This window comes from Mus musculus, chromosome 13 (genome assembly GCF_000001635.26).
Source record: "Mus musculus strain C57BL/6J chromosome 13, GRCm38.p6 C57BL/6J".
Lineage (NCBI taxonomy): Eukaryota > Metazoa > Chordata > Mammalia > Rodentia > Muridae > Mus > Mus musculus.
Window position 1 is genome coordinate 37030108 of NC_000079.6, and position 18945 is coordinate 37049052.

General features: G+C 43.9%; 1 protein-coding gene across 2 annotated transcripts in view; it reads right to left on the bottom strand.

The window, feature by feature from the left end:
• Positions 1–18945, bottom strand: part of F13a1 (coagulation factor XIII, A1 subunit) — a 183067-nt gene that overhangs the window by 162930 nt on the left and 1192 nt on the right. For both annotated transcript variants that reach the window (NM_001166391.1, NM_028784.3), the window contains 1 exon segment: positions 17250–17397. In NM_001166391.1, the coding sequence (NP_001159863.1) occupies positions 17250–17379 (130 nt within the window). In that variant the 5' untranslated portion in view covers positions 17380–17397.

Sequence of the window (18945 nt, forward strand, 5' to 3'; positions counted from 1 at the left end):
AAGAGAAATTTAGGGTTCTGGGAAGGGATGTGGGAGAACTCCTTCCCAGAAGAAAGATAGGGTTCTATTTTCATTTCTATTGCTGGGATAAAACACTTTGAGCAAAAGCAATCTAGGGGAGAAATGGGTTTCTTTGGCTTACATTTCTAGGTCACAGTCCATCATTGAAGGAAGTCAGGATAAGAACTTGAAGCACAGAGCATGGAGCTTGCTCACAAACGCACGTGTAGCTAGCTTTCTTATATAGCCAAGGACCTCTTGCCTAGGAAATAACACTCCTACAATGGACTAGGTCTTCCTCAGTTAAGACAATCAAGACCATCCTTATAGACATACCTGAAGATTAATCTGGTAAAGATAAATACTCAGTTGAGACCCCCTTTTCAGGTGATTCTAGGCTGTGCCAAGTTGATAGTTAATGCTGGGAACAAGTGCACAGAGAGGAGGGTAACTCAAGCAAGAGTATGAGTGATCACAGAAGAAGCCGGAAGACAATAGGCTGGCTGGAGTGGGTTGAGGAACAGAATGAAAGCTCAAGGCCCAAGCTCTTTCAGGTCTTGTTGACCATGTCCAGTGGTTTAGACTTTGTAATGAGAATCCAGTGAGAATTCAAAATGGTAAACTGGCATGATGGTTAAGTCCATGCATAAACTTGTTAAACCGCTTCTGGGGACAAAATGGAGTAGGGTTGTGATGGTGTCAGTCTTGAGGTCCAATTAGAAAGCTGTTTCTCATTCTGGGTTGCAATTGGTGCTGAGGGCTAGCCGCTCCCTGTACACCTCCCTCCTCTGTCTGTGTTGACTGACCAGAGCCTGCAAAACATCTGCTCTGGTCCTCCCAACCTACCCAACCCCAGATTTATGACCTTTGAAAATATTTAAGATTCATGTCTCTGCATCAGTTTCTGCTAGAGCCAATCACCTGCCACTGCTGGAACAGAGATTGTACACAGATTGCCCTTAGCTCAAAGTGTCTACATTGTGTGCTAAAAACAAATTAAAGAAAAATCTCAAGTATGGGGAAAATAGATTTGTGCTGTAGGGAATGAATATACAGGTCCTAATGTACTCCCTACACTTGCCTGCATAATTACTACCTTTCCTCCCTTATGATAGACTACTAGAAAGAATGCTTATTAATTCAAATGCCTTGATTTTTCAAGCAGCTTTATCTATGCAGAAAAATAAAGCTAGACATGAAAATTTACCCAGATTTCTATGTCATGGCCTAGAAAGGGGGATTCACCTAACTTTCTACCTCACACCCCAGCCTAAAAAACCTGGTGAGCATCTAAGAAGTCTGAGAAAGGTCAGTTGACCCTTATATAGTATAGAGCTAGTCCTGAATGATACTGGCTGATACTGGAAGACAGAAAGCTTGGTGGTTTGGAAGACTCTGGCCTTACCAAAGGCAGTCCAGATTATATGCTGGTACTGTGCATGGGCAGTAGTGTCTGCTCTGAAGTGGCCATGGCAAAATTTCTTTTTAGATATTAATATTTTGCATAATATTAGAGAGCTGCTTCACTACTTTGTAATTATGCAGGGTTGGCAGTCATGGAAGGTTCTGAGGATATAGTTCATTAGTGAAAAATATGTTCTGTCTTGCAGAGGACCCAAATTCAATTTCATGCACCACACTGGGTAGCTCATAACCACCTTTACTTCCAGCTTCAGGGGATGTTATTCCTTCTTCTGGCCTCCATAGACAGTGAACTCACATGCACACACAGAGACATACATATATGAAATTCAAAACAAAATCTTTTAAAGGAATTACTGGATATTTTTAAGCTACTGTTTTGTTGTTGTTGTTGTTTTGTTTTTGTTTGTTTTTTTTGTTTTTTGTTTTTTTTGTTTTTTTTACTTTTAATAGCATGATAGGGAAGACCACAGGATTTGGAGCCAAACTGTAAGGACCCTTTATATCTGCCACACATTGTCTTTATGACCTTGGACAAGCTGCATACATTCCCTGGGCCTCAGTTTCCTCATCTGTAAAGTGTAGTTGGAATGGGAGAATATGGAAGGAGTGGTGGATCTGGGGTGACTGGCACAAGCTAATCACGCAGAAGTCAATAGCAGTAACATTAGCTCCTAACATCTAGCCAGTCCCGGGGTTCTAAACTTCAGAAATCAGTGTCTGGGAGAGCATCCCAGGCACCCAGGAAGAGCAGCCCTGAGATCCCATCAAGAAGCACACATCAAGAAGCATGCCCTGACCCTAGGCATGGCCTTACACATTCCTCATGTTCTCATACATATTTGCTTTTCTTGTTCTGAATTTACAGGTAGAAAAGTCTTTTCCTACTCCAGTGTTAGAATAACACTTAATAAGACAGTGTAGACCACCATTAAGAACTTTATTTTACCTTTATACAGGACTGGAAACCCCTTGAGGAGAAGACAATACCTTGGACATCTTATCACTCTTGTCTGGGGAAGTGTGGGAGAAAGTCATAGCAGGCCTGTCACTTTCCATGTAAATGAGTCTCACACTAAAAATTTAAATTGGTCTTGATTTTTTTCATTTTAAAATGAATTGTTTTATCAACTCTAGAAGAAAATATATCAGTTCTTTTAATATCATGTATCAGGCAGTTTATTCTCAAGACAAGCAATTTTAAGGGCCACACATATTGCTGGAGAAGACTGGAGATTACAGAGTCCAAGGCCTCCATGTGAGAACTTTTGTTTCACATTGGAATAGAACAGCAGGTCTTCGTGCTGTTTGGAATGAAGAGTAAGTAAAGGTGCTAGTGAAATGTTAAGTGTAACAAGCCTAAAACAGAGAGAGACAAAGGGACAGACAGACAGACAGACAGACAGACAGACACACACACACACACACACACACACACACACACACACACACCTACCTACCTACCTACCTACCTACCTACCTACCTACCTTATGGTTTGCAGATTTTTTTTTTCTTAGTGAAAATAAACATATAGTTTTTTTTGAACATAGTAGATAGGATCTAGGAGTCATAGCACCCACTTAATCCAAATAATAATACAGAAATAACTATATGTGTGTACATAACACAAAGTACATCAAATACACTTGATGTGTACATATATATGTATATATATTTGACCCATTGCACTGTTTTTGAGAATATCTCATTTTAAGCATAGATTTTAAAAATCATATTTTTCAATTGCTTTTGTTTATTTAATTTATTACAATGTCACCCTAATAAACCAGTGCCCTTGGAAAGGAACACTCATAAGAAAATGCTGCATTCTAAGTGAGGAGAAACCGGGGCAAAGTTAAATAAAAATCTAATCTTTTCAGATTCCTTCCTCAAACTATCTAAATGAAGAAAAACATTTGATTTAAAAAAAAAATGAGACTTGGGGGGGGGGGTGAAGACATAAAAGTGAAACTTGGCTGAGGTGTGGAAGATTAAAAGCCACTCTGATAGGTAAAGGGTTTAAAGCAATCATGTTCAAAACGGCAGTCAAATGTATAAGGTGCGTGGAAAGATGAAACCAGGTGGCTTATTCTCTGGAAATAGAAAATGACAGCCATGTTCCTGTCTCTTCAAAGTAAGCTTCTAATGGTTCAGTGGAATCACTAGGTGTTTTAATCTGTTTCTCATTACTGTAAGAAATGACTGAGACTGGATTTTTGTGAAGAAAAAGAAGGAGATGAGAAGAGAGAAAGGGAAGAAGGAACGGAGGACAAGGAGGAGGGAAGGAAAGAAAAGAAGAGAAGAGGGAAGGAGAAAGAGAAGAGGAAAGGGGAAGGAGGAGAGGAAGGAGAGATGAGGAAAGGAGAGGACAAAAAGGGAGGAAGGAGATGGAGAGGAAAGGAGAGGAAGAAGAAGGGAGGAGAGGGGAGAAGAGAGGGGAGGAGAGGAAAGGGGAGCAGGGAGATGGAGGAGAGATTGGGGAGGAGAGAGAAGAGGGGGAAAGAAGAGGGGGAGACAGAGGGGAGGGAAGGAGAAGAGAGGGGAAGAGAAGAGAGAGAAAAGAGAAGAAAGGAGAGAAGAGCAATAAGGTAGTTAGATGCTAACAGTTTAAGCCACATATTCTGTCTCTGTTGAGGGACCTGAACAACACCTCATGCTGTGTGGCACATAGCATCATAAAGGCAGAAGCTTGACAAAAGAGAAAGAGATCTCATGACCAGGCCTACAGAGAGTGATTTATGGCCAGGCTCTATCTTTTGTAAAAACCCACTTTGGTGAGAACTAGCTCAGGGGTCCCATAGGGAGGACTTTAATCTCTTCCAAGGGCACCCCCCCCCCACTCACACACATCAGGACCTTTCAGTAGGCCCTGCCTCTCAGTTCACCACACAGAGACTAAGTTTTAGCATACGAACCTTTGCGGACAAACTACATCCAAATCCCAGCACTGAAAGTCAGTGTTGGGGAAGGAGGTAAGGTCTGCAATGTCACTAAATGGATGGCATTTCTCTGGTTGTTCATGGATAGTCAAACACAAAGCAAGACAGAAACAGAATCCTTGTAACAAGGAACACATTTGGTTACCAAGAAACATGGACATAGGTATAAAAATAGCCTAAGGCATTCTAGTACCCCCTTGCCTAGTCATGCTCCTCCCCAAGTGTATGGCACTCAGAAATCATCAGTTTAGCTGGTGGACGGATTGTACTTTGCTTATTGACCTAACAAGACATAACTTAGATAGAGAGAGCCTTCTTAGCATTTAGGGCTCGTTCACCACAAGCAGCAAATGAATTCACATCTCCCTGCCCAAGCCCAGCTCCTAGCAAAATGGAACAGCTCTCTGGGAAGCCACTTCTTCTTTTTTTTTTTTTTTTAAGTTATATTATGGCTAGGAACTTGGCAGCTTGCCCTTTCAAAGTGACAGCTTTCAAAAAGTCTACCTAACACAATTTAGTCTAATTCCAAACACATCAGAAAATGGGCTGTTAAAGAAAGAATGTTTCTCCCCGAGAGTCAGCGGCTTCCCTGTCCTCCTACTCTCTCCCTAATATGAAAAAAAGTGAATTATCTTCTCCCTGGGTTGCAAAAATATTCTTCTGAGAATGATTATACCTGTCACAGATGGGATCTTGAAATAAGTTAAATGTTTAGGTTCATATTCTAGGAATTCCCTGGTGAGCTGAGTTCTCCTTGCAATTTTTGGTAACATTATTACTAAGCTATAGGCATTAACGCTATGCACGAGGAAGTAGGTCTGTTTATGGTGGAAAGAACCACAGGAAGACTTTTTCTCACACATCTTTTGGCGACTCAGGAGGAGAAAGTATAATTAGAACAATTAAAGACATTTTTCTTCAGAAGCTATTATTTAAACTGTGGCTACTTAAATGTCTTATAGCCTTAAATGCTTCAGAAATCTTAGAACAAAAGAAATGAGACTCACACCTTCTCCAGGGCTGAAGACCTTCTAGTCTACCTCTGCTCTAGCCTGAAAATATCTTCTGTCAATTTTCTCTTCACCATGAGAGTTACTTTTATAGAACATAAATCTGCTATTGAGAGTCCACAGCAAGTCCCCTATGTTCTGTGGGATGGAAGGACAGTAGAGTCTTCAATGCTTATTGTAGCGTGACCCCTGCCAAGTTTTTAAGGCTTGTCTTTTTTGTCCTTCAGCCAATTCTCACCACTTTTGAAAACAATCTTCCATGTACTCTTCATCCTTTATTCCTTCATCTTTTAAAAGAGATGTATTTATTCTTTTCCCTTCCAGGTGGTGTCAGGGTGTGGGGTGTGGGAGGGGGTGGTGGTATGTATTCCTGTGTATGTATTTTAAGGCAGGGTCTCTCCCTGAAGCTGAGGTTCAAGTTTTCTCAGTTAGGTTGGAAACAGACAAACTCATCAATCCTCCTGTCTCCTCTCATCTTAAGATCTGGGGTTACAGGAGTGTGTAGGATGCCTAATGAGCTACATGGGCACTAGGATCTAGTACCCATGATTGTCCACCAAGCTCCCTAACCCAGGAAGTCATCTCTCTAGCCCGCTGCTTCTTCTTCATTTGACATGTGGTCTACATCATCTGTATGTAGTACAGACTGTTCAGAAAATCATGATTCCCAACCTCCCATATACAGACATTTCAAGCTTGCACTACCACACTTGGCTTGGCCCTTGCTTTTATTCATTATTTTTATTTTATTGAGAGAAAGAATCTCCTATTCCCCAAAACTAGCCTTGGACTCATCTCTTATCTTTCTGCTGCCATCTCCTAAGTGCTAGGATTAAAAGTCTTTATGGCCATGCTCAGCAGGGCATGTCTGGAACATTCTTTGCTATCTTACAAGATGCAGCTGAAATGTCTTTGCTATCTGGAAGCCTTCTTCATCGTCTTCCCAACTCTACGACAAAAACCTGTCTCTCCAGAATTTTACTGTAGTTTGCATAAATTTCAATTCCAGTATTTTTTTAGACTGAATTGCAGTGATCTTTGCTAAGTTTTTGTTTGTTTTGTTTTGGGGGTTTTGTTTGCTTTTAAAATGAAAGCCATTTGAGTTGAGAGATTGACTTTCTCTTTCTGTCTCCAAATAGACTTTTGGCATGTAAATGACAACAAATACAGTTTTTTTGAATTGAGTGAGTGATGGACTCTTCTTCACTTAATAACTTCTTTTCTCCATCATGTATTGAATGCTTGTTGGGAGCCGCGCCCACATTCGCCGTTACAAGATGGCGCTGACAGCTGTGTTCTAAGTGGTAAACAAATAATCTGCGCATGTGCCGAGGGTGGTTCTCCACTCCATGTGCTCTGCCTTCCCCGTGACGTCAACTCGGCCGATGGGCTGCAGCCAATCAGGGAGTGACACGTCCTAGGCGAAGGATAATTCTCCTTAATAGGGACGGGGTTTCGTTTTCTCTCTCTCTTGCTTCTTACACTCTTGCTCCTGAAGATGTAAGCAATAAAGTTTTGCCGCAGAAGATTTTGGTTTGCTGTGTTCTTCCTGGCCGGGCGTGAGAACGCGTCTAATAACAATTGGTGCCGAATTCCGGGACGAGAAAAAACTCGGGACTGGTGCAAGGAAGATCCCTCATTCCAGAACCAGAACTGCGGGTCGCGGTAATAAAGGTTCCCGTAAAGCAGACTGTTAAGAAGGATTCAACTGCATGAATTCAGAACTTTTCAGCTGGGGAACGGCGGTAACCCGTAAGTATAGCTTTACGAGGTACGCCTGGCCTTGAACTTTCTAAGGAAATTCAAGACAGTCTATCAGAAGTAAAGTGGAAAATGGCTTTACAAGTTATGTTTGGCCTTGAATTTTTTCTAGTGTTAGAAGCCCTTTTGTTCCTTTTCACATGTTATCAAGTGATTAAGATAGGGCTGAAAATTCTAGAGGAAATTCAGGACAAGCTATCAGAAGTAAAGTGGGGAGAGAGAGTAGGAACAAAGAGGAAATATGGTACACAAAATAAGTATACAGGCCTTTCCAAGGGTCTTGAACCCGAGGAAAAGTTAAGGTTAGGTAGGAATACCTGGAGAGAGATTAGAAGAAAAAGAGGAAAAAGGGAAAAGAAGAAAGATCAATTAGCGGAGGTCTCTAGGAAAAGGAGCCTGTGCTCATCGCTGGATGGGCTCGGGGAGCCAGCTCTTGGTAGCTCTGAATCAGATGATGAATTCTCCTCTGAAGAAACAGACTGGGAGGAAGAAGCAGCTCATTATGAGAAAAAAGGGTACCAGCCAGGTAAAGTGCTAGCTAATCAGTTAAGGAAGCCAAAAGCGGCTGGCGAAGGCCAGTTTGCTGATTGGCCTCAGGGCAGTCGGCTTCAAGGTCCGCCCTATGCGGAGCCCCCGCCCTGCGTAGTGCGTCAGCAATGCGCAGAGAGGCAGTGCGCAGAAAGGCAGTGCGCAGAGAGGCAATGCGCAGAGAGGCAGTGCGCAGACTCATTCATTCCCAGAGAGGAACAAAGGAAAATACAACAGGCATTTCCGGTCTTTGAAGGAGCCGAGGGTGGGCGTGTCCACGCTCCGGTAGAATACTTACAAATTAAAGAGCTTGCCGAGTCGGTCCGTAAATACGGAACCAATGCTAATTTTACCTTGGTGCAGTTAGACAGGCTCGCCGGCATGGCACTAACTCCTGCTGACTGGCAAACGGTTGTAAAAGCCGCTCTCCCTAGTATGGGCAAATATATGGAATGGAGAGCTCTTTGGCATGAAACTGCACAAGCGCAGGCCCGAGCAAACGCAGCTGCTTTGACTCCAGAGCAGAGAGATTGGACTTTTGACTTGTTAACGGGTCAGGGAGCTTATTCTGCTGATCAAACAAACTACCATTGGGGAGCTTATGCCCAGATCTCTTCCACGGCTATTAGGGCCTGGAAGGCGCTCTCCCGAGCAGGTGAAACCACTGGTCAATTAACAAAAGTTGTCCAGGGACCTCAGGAATCCTTCTCAGATTTTGTGGCCAGAATGACAGAGGCAGCAGAGCGTATTTTTGGAGATTCAGAGCAAGCCGCGCCTCTGGTAGAACAGCTAATCTATGAGCAAGCCACAAAGGAGTGCCGAGCGGCCATAGCCCCAAGAAAGAACAAAGGCTTACAAGACTGGCTCAGGGTCTGTCGAGAGCTTGGGGGACCTCTCACCAATGCAGGCTTAGCGGCCGCCATCCTTCAATCTCAGAACCGCTCCATGAGCAGAAATAATCAGAGGACATGTTTTAACTGCGGAAAGCCTGGGCATTTTAAGAAAGATTGCAGAGCTCCAGATAAACAGGGAGGGACTCTCACTCTTTGCTCTAAGTGTGGCAAGGGTTATCATAGAGCTGACCAGTGTCGCTCTGTGAGGGATATAAAGGGCAGAGTCCTTCCCCCACCTGATAGTCAATCAGCTTATGTGCCAAAAAACGGGTCATCGGGCCCTCGGTCCCAGGGCCCTCAAAGATATGGGAACCGGTTTGTCAGGACCCAGGAAGCAGTCAGAGAGGCGACCCAGGAAGACCCACAAGGGTGGACCTGCGTGCCGCCTCCGACTTCCTATTAATGCCTCAAATGAGTATTCAGCCGGTGCCAGTGGAGCCTATACCATCCTTGCCCCCGGGAACCATGGGCCTTATTCTCGGCCGGGGTTCACTCACCTTGCAGGGCTTAGTAGTCCACCCTGGAGTTATGGATTGTCAACATTCCCCTGAAATACAGGTCCTGTGCTCAAGCCCTAAGGGCGTTTTTTCTATTAGTAAAGGAGATAGGATAGCTCAGCTGCTGCTCCTCCCTGATAATACCAGGGAGAAATCTGCAGGACCTGAGATAAAGAAAATGGGCTCCTCAGGAAATGATTCTGCCTATTTGGTTGTATCTTTGAATAATAGACCTAAGCTCTGCCTTAAGATCAACGGAAAAGAGTTTGAAGGCATCCTTGATACCGGAGCAGATAAAAGTATAATTTCTACACATTGGTGGCCCAAAGCATGGCCCACCACAGAGTCATCTCATTCATTACAGGGCCTAGGTTATCAATCATGTCCCACTATAAGCTCCGTTGCCTTGACGTGGGAATCCTCTGAAGGACAGCAAGGGAAATTCATACCTTATGTGCTCCCACTCCCGGTTAACCTCTGGGGAAGGGATATTATGCAGCATTTGGGCCTTATTTTGTCCAATGAAAACGCCCCATCGGGAGGGTATTCAACTAAAGCAAAAAATATCATGGCAAAGATGGGTTATAAAGAAGGAAAAGGGTTAGGACATCAAGAACAGGGAAGGATAGAGCCCATCTCACCTAATGGAAACCAAGACAGACAGGGTCTGGGTTTTCCTTAGCGGCCATTGGGGCAGCACGACCCATACCATGGAAAACAGGGGACCCAGTGTGGGTTCCTCAATGGCACCTATCCTCTGAAAAACTAGAAGCTGTGATTCAACTGGTAGAGGAACAATTAAAACTAGGCCATATTGAACCCTCTACCTCACCTTGGAATACTCCAATTTTTGTAATTAAGAAAAAGTCAGGAAAGTGGAGACTGCTCCATGACCTCAGAGCCATTAATGAGCAAATGAACTTATTTGGCCCAGTACAGAGGGGTCTCCCTGTACTTTCCGCCTTACCACGTGGCTGGAATTTAATTATTATAGATATTAAAGATTGTTTCTTTTCTATACCTTTGTGTCCAAGGGATAGGCCCAGATTTGCCTTTACCATCCCCTCTATTAATCACATGGAACCTGATAAGAGGTATCAATGGAAGGTCTTACCACAGGGAATGTCCAATAGTCCTACAATGTGCCAACTTTATGTGCAAGAAGCTCTTTTGCCAGTGAGGGAACAATTCCCCTCTTTAATTTTGCTCCTTTACATGGATGACATCCTCCTGTGCCATAAAGACCTTACCATGCTACAAAAGGCATATCCTTTTCTACTTAAAACTTTAAGTCAGTGGGGTTTACAGATAGCCACAGAAAAGGTCCAAATTTCTGATACAGGACAATTCTTGGGCTCTGTGGTGTCCCCAGATAAGATTGTGCCCCAAAAGGTAGAGATAAGAAGAGATCGCCTCCATACCTTAAATGATTTTCAAAAGCTGTTGGGAGATATTAATTGGCTCAGACCTTTTTTAAAGATTCCTTCCGCTGAGTTAAGGCCTTTGTTTGGTATTTTAGAAGGAGATCCTCATATCTCCTCCCCTAGGACTCTTACTCTAGCTGCTAACCAGGCCTTACAAAAAGTGGAAAAAGCCTTACAGAATGCACAATTACAACGTATTGAGGATTCGCAGCCTTTCAGTTTGTGTGTCTTTAAGACAGCACAATTGCCAACTGCAGTTTTGTGGCAGAATGGGCCATTGTTGTGGATCCATCCAAACGTATCCCCAGCTAAAATAATAGATTGGTATCCTGATGCAATTGCACAGCTTGCCCTTAAAGGTCTAAAAGCAGCAATCACCCACTTTGGGCGAAGTCCATATCTTTTAATTGTACCTTATACCGCTGCACAGGTTCAAACCTTGGCAGCCACATCTAATGATTGGGCAGTTTTAGTTACCTCCTTTTCAGGACAAATAGATAACCATTATCCAAAGCATCCAATCTTACAGTTTGCCCAAAATCAATCTGTTGTTTTTCCACAAATAACAGTAAGAAACCCACTTAAAAATGGGATTGTGGTATATACTGATGGATCAAAAACTGGCATAGGTGCCTATGTGGCTAATGGTAAAGTGGTATCCAAACAATATAATGAAAATTCACCTCAAGTGGTAGAATGTTTAGTGGTTTTAGAAGTTTTAAAAACCTTTTTAGAACCCCTTAATATTGTGTCAGATTCCTGTTATGTGGTTAATGCAGTAAATCTTTTAGAAGTGGCTGGAGTGATTAAGCCTTCCAGTAGAGTTGCCAATATTTTTCAGCAAATACAATTAGTTTTGTTATCTAGAAGATTTCCTGTTTATATTACTCATGTTAGAGCCCATTCAGGCCTACCTGGCCCCATGGCTCTGGAAAATGATTTGGCAGATAAGGCCACTAAAGTGGTGGCTGCTGCCCTATCATCCCCGGTAGAGGCTGCAAGAAATTTTCATAACAATTTTCATGTGACGGCTGAAACATTACGCAGTCGTTTCTCCCTGACAAGAAAAGAAGCCCGTGACATTGTTACTCAATGTCAAAGCTGCTGTGAGTTCTTGCCAGTTCCTCATGTGGGAATTAACCCACGCGGTATTCGACCTCTACAGGTCTGGCAAATGGATGTTACACATGTTTCTTCCTTTGGAAAACTTCAATATCTCCATGTGTCCATTGACACATGTTCTGGCATCATGTTTGCCTCTCCGTTAACCGGAGAAAAAGCCTCACATGTGATTCAACATTGCCTTGAGGCATGGAGTGCTTGGGGGAAACCCAAACTCCTTAAGACTGATAATGGACCAGCTTATACATCTCAAAAATTCCAACAGTTCTGCCGTCAGATGGACGTGACCCACCTGACTGGACTTCCATACAACCCTCAAGGACAGGGTATTGTTGAGCGTGCGCATCGCACCCTCAAAACCTATCTTATAAAACAGAAGAGGGGAATTGAAGAGATTTTACCCCGAGCACCAAGAGTGTCTGTGTCTTTGGCACTCTTTACACTCAATTTTTTAAATATTGATGCTCATGGCCATACTGCGGCTGAACGTCATTGTACAGAGCCAGATAGGCCCAATGAGATGGTTAAATGGAAAAATGTCCTTGATAATAAATGGTATGGCCCGGATCCTATTTTGATAAGATCCAGGGGAGCTATCTGTGTTTTCCCACAGAATGAAGACAACCCATTTTGGATACCAGAAAGACTCACCCGAAAAATCCAGACTGACCAAGGGAATACTGATGTCCCTCGTCTTGGTGATGTCCAGGGCGTCAATAATAAAGAGAGAGCAGCGTTGGGGGATAATGTCGACATTTCCACTCCCAATGACGGTGATGTATAATGCTCAAGTATTCTCCTGCTTTTTTACCACTAACTAGGAACTGGGTTTAGCCTTGATTCAGACAGCCTTGGCTCTGTCTGGACAGGTCCAGATGACTGACACCATTAACACTTTGTCAGCCTCGGTGACTACAGTCATAGATAAACAGGCCTCAGCTAATGTCAAGATACAGAGAGGTCTCATGCTGGTTAATCAACTCATAGATCTTGTCCAGATACAACTAGATGTATTATGACAAATAACTCAGCTGGGATGTAAACAAAAGTTTCCGGGATTGTGTGTTACTTCCATTCAGTATGTTAAATTTACTAGGGCAGCTAATTTGTCAAAAAGTCTTTTTCAGTATATGTTACAGAATTGGATGGCTGAATTTGAACAGATCCTTCGGGAATTGAGACTTCAGGTCAACTCCACGCGCTTGGACCTGTCCCTGACCAAAGGATTACCCAATTGGATCTCCTCAGCATTTTCTTTCTTTAAAGAATGGGTGGGATTGATATTATTTGGAGATACACTTTGCTGTGGATTAGTGTTGCTTCTTTGATTGGTCTGTAAGCTTAAGGCCTAAACTAGGAGAGACAAGGTGGTTATTGCCCAGGCGCTTGCAGCTCTAGAACATGGTGCTCCCCCTGATATATGGTTATCTATGCTTAGGCAATAGGTCGCTGGCCACTCAGCTCTTACATCTCATGAGGCTAGTCTCATTGCACGGGATAGAGTGAGTGTGCTTCAGCAGCCCGAGAGAGTTGCACGGCTAAGCACTGCAGTAGAAAGGCTCTGCGGCATATATGAGCCTATTCTAGGGAGACATGTCATCTTTCAAGAAGGTTGAGTGTCCAAGTGTCCTTCTCTCCAGGCAAAACGACACGGGAGCAGGTCAGGGTTGCTCTGGGTAAAAGCCTGTGAGCCTAAGAGCTAATCCTGTACATGGCTCCTTTACCTACACACTGGGGATTTGACCTCTATCTCCACTCTCATTAATATGGGTGGCCTATTTGCTCTTATTAAAAGGAAAGGGGGAGATGTTGGGAGCCGCGCCCACATTCGCCGTTACAAGATGGCGCTGACAGCTGTGTTCTAAGTGGTAAACAAATAATCTGCGCATGTGCCGAGGGTGGTTCTCCACTCCATGTGCTCTGCCTTCCCCGTGACGTCAACTCGGCCGATGGGCTGCAGCCAATCAGGGAGTGACACGTCCTAGGCGAAGGATAATTCTCCTTAATAGGGACGGGGTTTCGTTTTCTCTCTCTCTTGCTTCTTACACTCTTGCTCCTGAAGATGTAAGCAATAAAGTTTTGCCGCAGAAGATTTTGGTTTGCTGTGTTCTTCCTGGCCGGGCGTGAGAACGCGTCTAATAACAAATGCTTCTCTCTTTCTTTCAATAACCCCTATATTCAGAAGTTGACTACTAACTGATTAGGAGATTGGCTTAATTCTGACAAAGAATGGTAGGAGGGAAGAAATTCTTAGAAAAATACCTAGATTCCACTATCCTAAAACCTCCTGGGTTTGCCTCCATTTGAATGTTCATCAGGCTGTCCTTGCTTCCTTGTTTGACTCCAACACAGTAGTCCTGCCACGTAAATATTCTAATTACAGCTCTAAATGGCCACTCTGTAACAGAATCCCACAGCCCAGGAGGATGAACTGGTATTATGCAGCATTACATTTCTAGCCACACACAACTTGAAACCAGGAAGGCTATGAAGAGATTTTGCAGAAATACCAACTGACTATGTAGGACACTTCAGTGAGAAATGAATGCCAATTTGGGAATGAAAAGATGGCTCGTCTGGTAAAAAGCATTTGCCACATAAGAATAAGGACCAGACTTCGAATTCTAGACCTTAATTCAGAGGTGGAAGCAGGGGATCCCTAGAGCAAGCTGGTTTGCCAGAGTAGCCAAACTGATGTGCTAGGTTTAAGTGAGAGACTGATCCCCAATATATAAGGTGAAAAGTAACCAAGGAAGATAGCCAACATTAACCTTTGGCCTCCATGTACACACACACACACACACACACACACACACACACACACACACACACACTTAAATACTATGCACAGATAATCATGATGATTTTCCAATTATGTGACACACAGGGGGACAGTAAGTATCTCTAAAAGTATGTGATGACATCTGGCACATTTACAACTTGGTCCTACCCCTGAGGTCCCATGTCGGATATTTCTGATTTTCTTAAATACTATAGTATGCATTTGGAGACATTCTGTGAATTTATATAGTTTAATGTGTTTTGATTTTAATCTTATTAAAATAATGTTTTGAAAAGGGTCCTTGCTTTGTCTCCCAGGCTAGCCTTGAAATGATTCTGTTTCAGCTTTTCAAGTGGACAGGAGTATGGCATGCTTCACTCAAATCAAAGAATTCTTAAGCAAGTATGCCCAATTGTGGTGAAAGGCTATTATACACACCAGCCACATTCTGGACATGTGGGTATATTCTGGAAATTCATGAAAACTTCCCAGTCACAGTCAGTATTCATGGTGATGGACTTAATTAAAATGAAAGGGCTGATGTGGTTTTTTTTTCTCTCTCCTTTTCTGATCTGCTCAGTTAGATTTACATGGCGAGTTTTCTAAATGAAAAGCTATCATTGAAGGCAGTGAGAATGGAGAGCTGGGCATAAGGCTCTGGGATCCTGGAGTCAGAGCCAGCCTAAGTGGAGATGAAAGTGCTCTCGGGTCCACTAGTGGCCACTGGGTGAAGTGCAGGACTACTTGGACCAATGGCTGCCTTCCCTGGCATTCATTAGTCCCTTTATAAAGGTGACTTCTGGGGGTAGTGGGTGGAGAGGCTTGATAGTGCCAAACCCACTCTGTGCTACTTAGACAAATAAACAGAAATTCGAAGTCTGCAGAATAACAGTCAGACAGTATGTCTGCTGATTTTTTTTTCTTTGTTTTGTTTTTTTCCTGTTCGGATCTCTTGAGACTCCCCAGCTATGATTCTTGGTTCAGAGATCGAATCTACACAGTGAAGAACACTAAATAAACACATACTCAAATACGTTACTAATGAGTTACAGTAATTTGGCTTGGTGAGTCATTCAGTTTGTGAGTTGCTGACTGTTTACATCCATTTGGATCATGCTGCACACTCACTGGCCCCTCACTTTCCTATGTGAGGACTGCTTGGGCACAACTCTCAAGTCATGTGGGCTGTGGACATATGACTCCAAAGTAAATAAAGGCTGCCTTTTCAAAATAGGTGAAATATTCCCCCGTCTCTGCTTCCAAAGAAAGATTTATAGAGAAAACCAGTTATCTCAGATAAAAGGGGGGGGGGGGGAATCAACTGACCTCTTTAAGCACTCAAGTGAACTTTTATGTGTTGTTGGCAACATTTGGCTCAGATTTATAATGTCCTTAGGTGCTCCATCAGTGATGTCCTGGTGGAGAAGGATCATCTGCACATTCCAGCTAACCGACCATCACTGGTCCTGTGGCATGGGTCAGATGCTGTCACGGGCAATATTTATCCAGTTCTTAGGAACACCCTGCTCATTATCTCTACTTTGTTGATGGTAATATTAAGGCTTGAGGACTTAGATGACTTTTTCTGAGATGGGAAGCTGAGCTTTCTGCTTCTAAGACCAGTAATTCTTTGTGCCCTTTATCACACTCGCAGAGGTTCATGTGTCTCCTCGTGAATACTGGTGGGGGTGTCTGAGCTCTCTCCTTTTTCTCCTCCTATGTCTGCCTTCTTCCAGAGCCAATGCACTCTCATCCAGAGCTCAGTGTCTTCTCTGCCAGAGGGGAATTTTACAAGAAAACTGAATACCCTAAGGTGACCCATGGGATAGTTTGATGTCTGCAGGCTTTCCAATATTATTTGCATTCTTTAAAAAAAAAAAAAGAAGCTTGTAGTCTTGGCAGCAAAAAGTAAAGACTATCAATTCATTGCTTTTATTTCCTAACCTGACAAAGAAAACTGAGGCCAGATGGTTGTATACCCAGGTTCTGTGGCTTTAATGTTAGGGTTTAGAATGTGACACTTAGTTTGAAGAGTTAGTACTTGGGCACTAAGAGCCACTGAGTGACTGTCTGTACCTACCTCAGCAAGTAGATGTCTATACCCCATGAAATGCAGCACTGAGAGCCCACAGGAGCAAAACTGGGTTTTGGTGCATAAACGAGATTCTGCAATGTATTGCCAGCTAGATGCTATTCAGGGACAAGAGTCTGAATGTCCCTGCTCATTCCCCCAAAGGAATGACTTGCGTATCACCAAGCCAGTGCTGGCACCTGGACCCTGTCATAGCTGACACGGTCAGAAGGAGGTCATCTGGTGGCCACTGCACCCAGAGCGGGTCCCTCAGGAGGAGGCAGAGGAGGAGCATCTTGCCTTGCCTTGTCCCTTAGCTACTCAGGAGACACATTGAGGGCTTCCATCTCTGTTACTGTCAGAATCTGGCACCTCTCACCAGCTCTGAGATTCAGAGCTGTGGATGGAGGAGGGGGAAGGAAGGAGTTGAAGCCAGACAGTCAGGCAATATTACAGAAGTGGAATCTTCCAGCGAGAGAACATTCTCTAAAGGAAAGAGCATCAGGGGCGAAAGAGGCCCTTGGTGAATTCAACACCATGTTGTGTAAAAGGAATGGCTGAGAAGTAGAAAGGGAAGTACCTTCCCTATGTGACAAGATAAGTAAAGGCCCAAACTAGGACTGTCCTTTCAGCTTCTCTGGTATTTCTACAGCTTGGGTTTTGGAGACTTTCTTAGGTGGGCACCAGAGACTACAAGGGGACATATTTTTGTAAATCTTTGTGGAGGAGGGTCCTGACACAGATCCCTCATGGGAAATGAGGTCCGGCTCTAGTAGACACAGTGGTATGCTTCTCCTACCTTTCAGGTTGACACCCCTTGGCACCAGGCCTTGTAGCTCCTCAGTTGGGAGGTCCACTTCTGCAGCATTGGAGTTATTGGGCGGGACTGCTCGCCTCCCCCCAAAGGTGCTTGCTGGAGTATCTGACATTCTCAGCTTTACTGGATCCTTGGGAAGGGAGAAGAGAGTTCATGGGGCGGGAATGTGAAATGGGTACCACTTGTGGCTAGGATTCTAAAATAGAGGCAGAGATGCAAACCGTACATGGCAGCTCCCAGACAATACATTGTAAGCCACACACAAAACATGATAACTGGGAGGTGGCAGTGAGGATTACCCCAGTGAAGGAGTGTGTCCCCTGAGGATCTCAGGGAGAGTCCCCATTTGTCAAGATGTAGAGAAAGCAAGGGAGTAAGAAGTCTTTAAAGATTTCAGACAGCATAATTTTTCTTGCCTCAGCACCTCAAAGCCTGCATATTTGTAAGTACATTCAATTGCTCATCTCAGGGAGACTCACCAAACCAACGTCACTGTGAGGATTAGACTCATGAAAACATGTACAGATTAGGATGGTTCCTTAACGATGTCCCACCAGTCATTTAATTTGGTCACTATTTACTGAGGGCTTCTTACAAGCTGGGATCTGATCTTAGTACTTAGGTAGGTTCATCAGACATGAAAACAGTGTCTCTTTCCTGAGAGCTTACAGTATCGTGGGTTTAGGGGTGACCCTGACAATAGTCATACATGAATCTGCTAGGGTATGTGGGATGGAGGTCATGGTTATATCCAATTGAAATCGTGAGTAGGCTGTGCTCTAACTTGGTCTGGCCTGCTTCCTCTTCCCTTGGAGTTTGTGCAGGCAACCAGCCAGTCTAAACACTACCCACCTTACCTTCAGGGCCCAATAAGGACTTGTTGACCAACTGGCCAAAATGAAGGGGGACTTTGTCTCTTCACCTGGCTCACCATGCAGTGACTCCTGGCAATCTGGCTGTTTGCAAAACCCAGGCACACCCTTGTAAGGTGAAGCATTGCTATTATGGGATCAACTTGATTCAACTGTTCTAGAAATGAGAGGAGTCCTAGAAGCGAGGCTGAGCACAGGACCATTTAGTAAGGTATTTGGTCTTTGGAGGAGAAAGGGATTCTTGGAAGGATGAGACAGCAATGGGTATCTACAGATGCCTTTGGGGATTTACAGATAATCTCTGGTGAGCTAAGGAGGGAGAAAAGTTTAAATAAAAAGGTTTGGTGACAGAGAGGACAAGAAAACTCAACCCCCCTGGTGTTAAATAGCAAAGGCATCCTGAGTGGTCACAGGGGATGGGGAGCAGTGCTGGGTAGTCACACCACCTTCTAGTAGAGAGCAAGTAGAGCAGAGAACATTCCAAGTGCTGGTCAAGGAAGGAAGTGCAGGCCACTGTGTGAGTGCAGGTGAGGGAGCTCCCCTTCTCTTGGTAGATTTGGAGATGGGAAAGGAACTTGAGTTCAGCCCCTGTGTTGAGATGGAAGGCGGGCATTCCCAGGTGGCCTTACCCTGTCCTCTAACCTTATTTCCAGCTCCACAGCTGGCTTCCCTTGGGAAAGGGGACCTGCCTTGGAGGAGCAACCTCACCCAGCTGTGCTCTCAGGATAGCATGGTAGAGTTCAAAGAGGGTCCCTCTTAAAGAGGTGAAAATGCGGAGATGGAGAGAGAGGCTGCCTCTGACCACT